At 45.0% G+C, this 10946-nt stretch overlaps 1 protein-coding gene across 2 annotated transcripts in view; it reads right to left on the bottom strand.

Annotated features, from left to right (window-relative positions):
* Window positions 1-3882: 3882 nt before the first annotated feature.
* RAC1 (Rac family small GTPase 1) overlaps window positions 3883-10946 on the bottom strand; it is a 54004-nt gene continuing 46940 nt past the window's right edge. For both annotated transcript variants that reach the window (XM_085629026.1, XM_085629025.1), the window contains one exon: window positions 3883-5487. In XM_085629026.1, the coding sequence (XP_085485152.1) occupies window positions 5357-5487 (131 nt within the window). In that variant the 3' untranslated portion in view covers window positions 3883-5356. The remainder of the gene's footprint in view (window positions 5488-10946) is intronic.

Below are 10946 nucleotides of genomic sequence, written 5' to 3'. Positions count from 1 at the left end.
ACGCTGCAAAACAGTAGAACACGATAGAGCATGTGTTTTTCTGGTCACAGAGAACATGACTGAGCCTGATAGAGTGTCTTCCTACAATAGTGAGCCCTGGTCTGGAGCTTGTGTGTTTTTTTTTTTTTTTTTTTTTTACAAGTCTAGGTACAGTAGACTTTACTGATGCAGGGTTAAAAATAACATTTACGGTTCCAGTAGGCTAGGGACAAAATGTTTGTACAAAAAGTGCAGTTTCAAATATCACTGCTGTCTTGGTAGTCTTTGTTGGTTTAGGTAAATTTAAATTGGCCCCACCACAAACAAGGCAAGAAAGACTCCAGCAGGAGGAGAATCAGCAAGCATTGGTGAGTAATCTCTGATGGAGGAATGCAATGTCCAGGATGGAGAGAGGATGAAGAGAGTCTATGCCTGCAATAGCTGCTATTCTTCTGGATCCCTGTGAACATCTGGATTGCAAACAAGATCTTCTGCAAAACAGTATTCTGAAGCATGATTTACTGCTCCTATGTGGAGATCTTAGTTTGTAATGCTTGGCAGAAGCAGGTGGAAGTTGAAGCAGCACTGATGTCTCTGGGAGATGTGGAGATGCTAAAGAAATTGGTGAACTAAGATGCTGATCAAAATCGAAGTGAGACTGATGTATGAAGAGACTGAGTAGGTGAAAGTCTTACCACCGTAGTCAGAGCTCTGGCTGGAGAGTATATCGTTCAAAATACAGTCAAAGGACCTCCGCACCATTCTCATGAAATGGCGGAGGCATTCTAAAGATAGTGGCAGTGTTGCCCTCTATGCTGAAGCAGGCTCAAAGAATGACTAGTCTCTGGACCAAAACAGTGCGATACCCTCGAGTGTCAATTTCAAGGATATTGACCTACCCCACTCCCCCAGGTGTCTTCAGTGCAGAATAGCAGCTTGAAGGTGACCCAGCCTCTGACTGCTAACAAGTCGGAATTGTACCAGCCCTCAATGTAGCACTCCACATCGACTGGGAATACAATCTTTTCTGCTGAGGATGCCTCTCTCTGGATCCACCTCTAAGAGTTACTTAAGAGTCAAAACTGACGTAAAGCACCTTCTCATTGCTCTTCTGGCCTTCCAGAAGCAGTGTCTCGAAGCCTCTCCTGCAGGCAGTGCAGCCTGATACTTACACAAAACAAGGATGGACTAGAGAATGAACCTTCTCTCGCTCTCCCAGACTATAGACAGACATGTTTCAGCCACTTACAAAAACCCTACTGGGCCACTGGCCTTCCTCAGGCTACTGATCCCTCATTACAATCCTAATCCAACAGAGTTTAACTAAATTGTAAGGATAGGTATATGGCTTTACTTGCCTTGGAGTAGACACTCTCAAGAGGAGTATCTGAGTCTCATTACTTCTCCAAACTTGAGCCAGAGTGGGAACACCGCCCTATAGTCTCACTTTCCGCAAGGTGTGGAGTCTCCCAATAGCCCGCTCTGCGCCCTCCGACGAAGGATAGTAACGAGGGATCAGTATCTTGGGGAAGGCCAGTGATCAGTAGGGCGTTTAAAACTGGCTTAAACATGTTGGTACAGGCAGATGGGGTAATGCAGTAGTAGCTCCTCCTATATACCAGCTTTAAATAATTTAACCCCGTCAAGGGGGGGCCCCAACAAAAAATATATAGTCACCCACTTAGACAGTCTTAAACACTAGTCTTTCTGCAACAGGGGATCCCTCAATGAAAATATTTTCTTCAATACATTTTTTTTTTTATTTTTTAAAGTGCTCCACTCTGTGTTGGTCTGCACTAGGGTGTGTTAGCAGACCTACGCGGAAGCATGCCACTAAGGGCGAGGGCCTTCTAAAAACCTTTTGGGTTTCCCAGTAGGTTTCTTCCTTTTATCACCCCGTCAAGCATTTCATGAATAGCATTTTCCCAGCTCCTTATTTCAGGAGTCTTCTCGTGTATTGAGGTCTACAGAGCAGCCTGATAGTCTGCCTGTCCTTCCAGGTTCTCCTGAACATATAGCAACATTAGCGGGTTTCAGGACGAATGTCTTTTGGAAGGCACACTATACAGAGCCAATGAGGATCCAACTGCTGTGCCTTTTCTTGCCACAGCACTTTACAAATAGAATCCTGCCAAAACAATTATGAAAACACTCAGTCCTCAAGGACGTCAAGAAAAGATGTTGGAGTGGTTTTGGAAATGTTTAGCATGGAAAAATAAGTTAAAATGTTGACCTCAGAGCTCCAGGAACCTGTACCTAGGAGCCTGAAAAAAAATAACCAGCGTGTCAGCTGTGAGGCATGATGGGACAAAGGAGGTAGTGGGAGTCTCCTGAAGTCACAATGCCAGCATTCACTTTATATTCTATGGAAGCATATCAGCTAACACTGCCATTCATTTCCTTACTTTTGTCTTTTTAAAAAGGTCTGTGAAAGAGGTTTCTAGTTACCTATTGTTAATGCAGTGACTAAGTGGTTTAACTATTTTTTGAATGAAAAATACAGTCTGGTTATTTTGACCTATTAATCTGTTCCCAAGGCAGTTTCTCTACTTAAGCACACTTTTTTTACTAAAACGTGTGCGTATTAACATAGTACACTTTTGTTAAGTGCTCGGAGATCCTGCCTGTGGCTGAGCAATTCAGTGCCTATGACTATTGCAGAGGATCCCCTGGAAGAGAAGTGCTCCTTGTACATAAATATATTTGCTCCTGATCTGACCTCTTTTTTTGTCCTATTAAATTTCAGTGTTTAGATTTTTAGACCTTTATAAGCTTCATAAAAAAAAGATAAAATACATAACTATTACCTCAAAATATATACAATTTCTCAAAACTACCGAGTCATATCTATTTTACAGGAGTCCTAAATTTTACTTACTGACATTGCTATTTCAAGGGTAAACAAAAAGACTGGGAGCATTGGGCATGTCCGACACCCATTTAAAGTAGAGCCGGTAGCAAGTACAATTTTCTCACATTTCCGTATAGGGGTATGCAAGCAGCAAGTGAGACACATTATAAGCTACACCAAGATAAGAGCTACTTTTCCATAGTCTTGTTCCCTTGCAAATGCAAAACTGCCCTTTCCAGCACAAGGCCCAACCACTCCTTCAGAATCAAGCACTGCAAAGTAGGATCTGCAGTAAATACCAGATAGCTGAACTTCCTTCTCTGGAGCAAAACGACTGTCAGCAAATCAATACATATTAGATCAAAGTCCAACTTATTTATCATCCAATTATTAGATGCAATGCCACAGTTTGAGCTTATATTTCATAGTCAGACTTTTAAGGCTCTCTAGTGTGGAGTCATTTTGATTACCCATCCAATAATTCACTCTTGCACAAAGCAATGATTGATGTACAAGAAATCTGAACTTTGAGCAATCGAACGAATTACTCCATTTACATTGTTGGGGTATTTTCCAGCACCAGCAAATAGAGTGGCTGTATTCGCATTGGTTAGGAACTTGAAGTTTAGTTTTGAATGGAACCAAGAAGAAGTTAGTGAATGCAACCATCGCAGAACTTCAAGCTCCTGTGAAGGATGACAAGGAGCACGTATAGGTTCATGCACAGTAGGGATAAAAGTATAACTAACAATGAAAAGGACTCCTACATCCCTCTAGTAACCATGAAGTGAGTTTCATTATCAATGTCTGTTGCTTTACAATTCTCTAATTTAATTGTTCGGAATAAAAAAAGGAGTGCATGATCTATGGCAAACAAAAGTGTACTGCACTACTGTTGCTCTAGAATGCATATGAACAATGCTTTTAGGGATTATATGTGGAAGATACAGCTCTGTAATCTGTAGAGATTTTGAATTAATTTGCAGTATGGTGGAAAAATAACAGGCTTTTATAACATTGCTGATAGACAAATAATTGTACGCATGCAAGAATTAGATGGATTCAAGGATTTATTAATTCAAACATGCATGTAAAACACTAAATGCATTAGCAAAAGATCAATTTAAAAACACTGTTCACAATGTTGAAACTTTCTCAAACATTCTTAAATTTTGTTCTAGTGGTTGAAAGTTCGCGACGTAATTTCCGCCAGTGTTCAGGACAACAGAACATTGTTATCACTAGCACTAATTTACAAAACCTCACAGATCCAATATAACAGTACTTAAAAGCAATTATGGTATTCACTTGGGTGAGGTAAAATACAGTATTGGTAGCTAATTATGTAAACCTGGCAGTATGATGATATTTAATAAAGGTTTGTCGCTTAAAATAATGACGAAAGTATAAAAAAAGATTACATTTGTAAAGCTCAGTCACATGATTTTTACATCCGATATAGGACTAAAGAAAGTTCCTTGGAAAGCGCATTAGTTTACATAACCAAAGTTAGCTCAAAAAAAGGCAATGGTTTAACATTCTATTCTGAGAAAAAGCAGTATTAAATTGTGAAACACAAGAGATACATATTGCACAGTCAGAAAAGGTTCTACAAGAAAAGCAATTACCTTGAACAACATCAATGGGAATGACCAGTTAAGAACTGTAATAATCGAATGCCCTGCCTTGAAGGAAAACAAATTTATACTTACCTATAACAACTCTTCCATCCACTTTATTTAGGACACGGGAGTTTGCTGACACCACTTGTACCAGTGGCAGACAACCCATCACGTTTGCCTAATTCGTGTCACTTTTGTAGATGTTCAGAATGCTACAATACTGTCACTTTATAGAACTTGACAAATGCAAATTTGCTTTACATATGCATTCCAAAAAGTCTTCCTTAAGACCAAGGTAATACCCTATTTAAAATAAAACTATAGTTTTAAGTCACAGCAGGAAAGCTAAACTGGTGTACAACAGATCATTGCAGTATTTAGCTGTGAATCAAAATTTCAAAGATCACAATTCTAAACCATCACGTTCCGATTCACAAGCTATACAGCGAACATGGGTAATTAGAATGTTTCACAACTGCATTGAATTGCAACATCTATTACTATGGATAATTAAATGCTCCACACCTGCGAAAAAAATGTTACAAATTAAACTAGTTAAAACGAGAAAGTAACCATTCTGGAGGACAATTGTCTTTTTTAGTGCTTAGTGTACATAGCACAAACAGTTTATTGGATAGTTTGGCAACACGTGATTAGTCGGAGCAATAACAAAACTGGTTTAAAAATAAGGCCATCTAAATGTTTTTCTATCATGGTTGATTTCATTTTAGTACCAGAAAATGTGTTTTCTTTTATACTTAAAACAAATGAAACCGTGAAATTGGTGGTAAATCTCGAAAAATTATTACAAGTAGAGGAAAAATGGCATTGCGAGTCTGTGCACCAATATTTTGGGCAAAGCTTACAAGGGTTTAGAGTTGATGCGAGTTTACGGTGTCAATTTTTATAAGATCCTGCATTTTCTCTTCCTCTTCTTGACTGGTGGTGGGCAGAGAACAGCTCGAATAGCTTCATCAAACACTGTTTTAAGACCACGCTGTGTAAGTGCAGAGCATTCCAAGTATTTCACAGCACCTGGAGGAAAAATAAAAAAAGCTTATGGCTCTACAAATAGCAGAGAAAACAGCTTCACACTGGCAATTACACAACGTATCAGTCTAGAAAAATGTAATGCAGGAGTAGAAACAAGTCATTTTACAAGTATTTGAGTCCAAAACATAAAATTGACAAGTCAACGTAACGTCTATGGCGTTTGCCAAACGAAGTTACCAAAAACCCACTACATATTTCACTGTAACCGGACTATCAAATAAATCCCAATAAACAGCAAGTGCAATGGTGTGGCATTATGAAACAGTGGTTGACATCATCAAGCAGTCCACCATAGACATTCTTTGTTGCCAACTACACTAGGAAACTATGAAACACACATTGATCCTTTCTGGCTCCACCACATGATGGTTAGAAAAGCACAGCATACGATACAACATTTAGCCTAGAAACCCCCAAAAAGTATTTTACTCCATAGCAACAGTACTGAAGCAATGAAAACAGGTACGAGTCCTCCCATAAAAAAATATCTTGCAGAAATAGTGTTAAAAAATTCTACACTTTTGCTTATTAGCTTGCCAAAAAAAAAAAAAAAAAAAAACAGGGCAAATTGAATATAAATCTATACACAGTGAATGGTCCAGAAGGGATGGAAAAAAATAAATTTAAAAACAGGACAGTCTAATGGCATGCATGATGGGTAGAGTAATTAAAGTGGGATGAAAATGAATAGTAAGGAGTTAATCAAATGTCAGTAAAAAGACATTTGTGTGGGACATAAAATCTGCTCGGCTCCATGTTCTGATCAGTAGATTATTGCTGACAAGTCATACAAGGCCTCGAGCATCAGAAACCAAACCTCAATATAATGTACTTGACCAACTGCCAACTCTTACCCTCTCTCCTACCCGTTACACACTGTCTCATAGAAAGTTAATTCAAGCATGTTCAATCCTGTAACTACGCAACACTAAAATTCACGATGGGGCCTTTTGACAGGAATTTCATCCTATGGTGCTAGCTAAATGGCAGTACTGTGCCATATCAAGAGCCCCCTCAGGGGGGGTGGTCATGGCTAGCAAGCCAACATAGCGGACACGAGCGGCTAGAGCTCTGCCGATGATACCTGTTTTCCTACAAGGCTCCTGAGTCCCAGGTCATCTGCACTCGAAAAACAAGGCGCTGTGCTGGTCAATAGCTGGGGGTGCTGCAAACGACCTATAAAACCCGCGTGAGGAGGGATTGACTCTGGAACGGACATCTGGGACCTCAGGCCTGCACACGCAGCGGCCGGCAGCATCCCCAGCTGTGGCAGGCCTGATCTGCACGTCGGTGTTAATTTGGGGGTAAACGTGTAGTACACCTAGTGGAGCCAGCCTGCGCTGCAAGATGACCCCTAGCTGAGGGAACCCAGTGGGTGGCTTCCGTCTGCGCTCCCCACCGGGAGCACGCACATGTGGAAGCTCGGAGCCGAGACCCGTACATCGGGAAAGCTAGAAGGCCCTGGAGGGCAGCGTGCATCAGGAGGTAAGACACTGCAGGGGAAGCGCCCAGGACCTCTTCCCCCCCCCCCCCCAACCGTGGATGGGAAGAGCGGCCCCATAGCCCCCAAAGTGACTTGGGAAGTGTGTCGGGAGACACCTCAGACGCTCCGAGTGGGGAGGACCACTCTCAATGCGGCAGGGCCCCCCGCTTGCAGAGCACTAGCAGTGCACGCGATACGTACTCAGTGGTGTGAAAGGAGGAAGGTGGGGCATACCAGAACACTGGACTTGCTGCACACGGCCGTGGGGACACAGCAAGGCCCCAACTTGGGCAAAATTCGTGAGCTGGGGAACCGCAAGAGCATGGGCCGACAGATTGTTTCACAGTAAAGGTCACGCGAATCGCAGCAGTGGAGAGCATGGGTAGCGAGTAAAGAGGGGAAAGACTGGTGACGTCAAGTAGTAGCGACAGTTATACCCCACACTTGAGAAGTTCCGTGGGCCCGGAGGTCTGTTCGGGCTCTGGCCATGGTAACAGGGCGCAGATGCGCAACTCTGAGCCACAGCAAGCAGTAACTGAAGCCTCACATTTGCCCCTGGGGGAACTAATAGGACACACAGAGTCCATATGCAGTGACAAGGACACAGCAAGAGCGCCCCCCTGAAAGAGAAGCATTCTCTTGGATGGGGTGAATCCTGTTGGTGTTGTACTCCCTGGGTAACTGACAGCATAACACCTGGGTGAAGCCTTGAATGGGCCATTGGACAACGGAGACTTGAGGATCAACACCTGGCATGAAGAGGGGCACTTATACTGAACATAACTGCCGATCTCCCTGCAGGCCCCACTATGGCCCTGGCATGCTGCGATACAAGACACACGCACGGTGCCCATGGATAAGTTTGGTGGACGGGATCCTTGTTTACCACACATTACGACCCGGCCAGACCGTGTGATCGTACAAGGCGTGGCCTGCATAGCCGCCACCTACTTGCGGTGAATGCCTTCAGTACAGCAATTAACAATGGCCAGATTGTGCACGAATACGCAACAGACCACCATGCGCACGAGTAGGTCGGTACCAGTGCGCATGGAAGGAAAAAACACCAGTAGTATGCCATACTCAGCGCTATCTACTAAGCTTGATTCCGTATTAGTGGTAGTGGAAAAGATTGGGGCTGCTTTGGACCAGACTAGGTCCTCATTGGATTCCAAAATTGATAAAGTCACCTCTGCGTGCCGATCATCAGAAACTGGCAGAAAAAGTGCACTCGCAGGATCAATCCCTAACAGAACTAAAGCCTGTCACCCAAAGCCACACTGCGGCCCTACAAGATCTGCTAGACAGCATGCACGCACAAGAGGATAGAGTTGATGCAGAAGGGAGCTTCAGTCGCAACAATGTCCAAGTGGTGGGCCTCGCGAAAGGCGCAACCCAGAGGAATACGTTGAGCACTTACCGGCCGGGGCCCTGTCGGCACACTTTGCGGTTGAGAGCACACCTGGGACCAGCCCACAAGCCTCCCCAGGTGCCCGCCCACACCCATTCCTTTTCAGACTGCTCAACTATAGGGATGTGGTCCTGCGAGAATTACAGACCGCAAATTCCAGGGGAACCTGGTTATGATGTTCTCAGATTACACAGCACAGGTGCGGGGACGCAGGAACAGTTACACTGCAATAAAGCGCAAACTACGCGAACTGGAGCTCAGCTATTCACTGTTATTCTAGGCTAGACAGAGTGGTTGCGAAGGGCGTGGCACGCTTCTATGATTCGCCTGATGAAACATGGGATTGGCTTGAGGAGTCGGGACTGTGGGCAGGGCCCAGACCATGCACAGATGAGAACCCATAGACACCTGGCAGAAGAAACCGGTGCCGCAGAGGCCCCGAAACTGCAAACTGCCTCCGTGGTCCCTGATCCAGAGCAGAATGGAACGGCAGGGAGCAATACAAGTGGCTGCGGCAATCAGGACTGCGATGCACCGTGGAGGCAGAGACTGGAGTCCTTCTGGGTCAACAACCGCCAGTGGCTCGACATCCCCCAGGCTTGATGACCTGGACGATTCGCAGCTGCCTGGTGTCACACCGCAGACAGCGAACGCCATCGGATCGGAACCAAGCCCCACGAACTGAGAAAGAACCTGTAGACGCAAATAGTGCAACTATTGATATGCCTTGCCAAGTCAGTTGTTTGCTTGCATGAACCATGTTAACTGATAATGTTTTGGGCCCACACAGACACAATGAACATAATCAACACCAATAGCACGTGCCGTACGTACACCGGACAATACACACTGGTCGGGACGACTATTACTGTGTTACAGAGGGACAACTACACCCTAGTCCGCCACTCACCACACATACCCCTATCAGGAATCCATACTGAAGGTATGGGGAGCAGGCTCTGCTCCCCCTCGTTTGAAAGATAGAATATCTAGGTCGGACACATTCCGATCAGAATCACCAGCTGCTTCAACTCACTTCGGAGACGGATCGGCCCCAGGTTCCTACATGGAGACTCCAGCCGGCCATGCTGGAGGATCCAGCTTTTCGATCATCACTAGGGACGGCACTTCTAGAATACTTTGAAAATAATGAGGGCACGGCAAGCAATGCATTAATGGATTGGGAAGCATTCAAGGTCAAAATGAGGGGGCATTGCATGGGGGCCACCTGGAACACACGCAAGCAGTTGTTGGACTCCCTTAGGAGAATAGAATTGAAACTACTACGACATGAACAAACAGAGGAAGGGGTGGGCAGGGACCCGCGACGTCTGGTGGCGCTACACATAGAACACGCTGAAAAGCTGGAGCGCCTTCGGTTCCACAATTATGCAGCACACACGGCTCAAACGCATGCCACTGCCGACCGGGCAGGTCGGATGCTTGCCTGGCTGATAAGGCAAGAGCCCACTCGCACCGATAGGTGCGTTGAGGACAGTCGAGGGACACATACTCTACACAGCGTAAAATATATTCAGCCATGGTACAGCACTACACCCAGCTCTATTAGTCTAAGGGACATTGTAGTGAACGGAGCCTAGAGGTGTTTTTAGACCTTCTACACTTGCCTGCAGTGACTAAGGTGAAAAGGGATACGCTCAACGAATAGATCTCGTTGGAAGAGATCAGTGACGCCATCAGGTCCTTGGCCACGGGAAAACGCTGGGACCGGACAGACTGCCGGCGGAATACTACAAGGCATATCAGGTGTCAATTACGCAGCACCTCCATGCCCTCTATAGAGCCACTGCAGTGAAACGACAAATCCCTCCATCCCTGCTGGAGGCACATTTAGTGTGCTTGTTGAAACCTGAAAAGGACCCCGTGGATGTAGGCTCATATAGCCCCCTTGCTCTGCTCAACACAGATTATAAGGTATTAGCAAAGATATTGGCGGGCAGAATAGCGCAGGTGGTCCCCACATTGATTCACGCAGACCAAAATAGCTTTGTGCCACCCCGCAGTACCTACCTCAATATACGCCGCTTTTTGACGATAGCAACCAACTCTGTACATACCTGGCCGAGGGCCGGCTGTCTAATACTGGACCGCGAGAAGGCATTCAACTCCTTAGAATAGGACTATTTATTTGCAGAGCTTGAGAAATACAAACTAGGCCCAGTCTTCCAGCAGCTAACCCGCCTGCTCTAAACTTACCCGGTTGTCAGGGTCAAAATGGGACCCTACAGGCACAATACCAGTACGGAGAGGAACAAGACAGGGATGTCCTTTATCCCGCCTCCTGTTTGTGTTGGCCATAGAGCCATTTGCTGAAACAATACGCACACCGCTGGGTGGGGAGTATTCCTTTGAGGGACGGCACACACTAGGTTTCGCTCTACGTAGACTATCTTATTTTATCCGAGGAACATTGGAAATGTCCCCGGACAGCTAGCACAGATATTGCACAACTTCGCAGCGCTCTCGGGGTGGAGGGTAAACATTTTGCATATATTAATTTGGGGTGGGGAATAAAGACCCTGGTCT

The sequence above is a fragment of the Triturus cristatus genome, chromosome 10, assembly GCF_964204655.1.
Source record: "Triturus cristatus chromosome 10, aTriCri1.1, whole genome shotgun sequence".
In the NCBI taxonomy this organism is placed as follows: Eukaryota; Metazoa; Chordata; class Amphibia; order Caudata; family Salamandridae; genus Triturus; species Triturus cristatus.
This window is presented reverse-complemented; position numbering and strand designations above follow the sequence as displayed.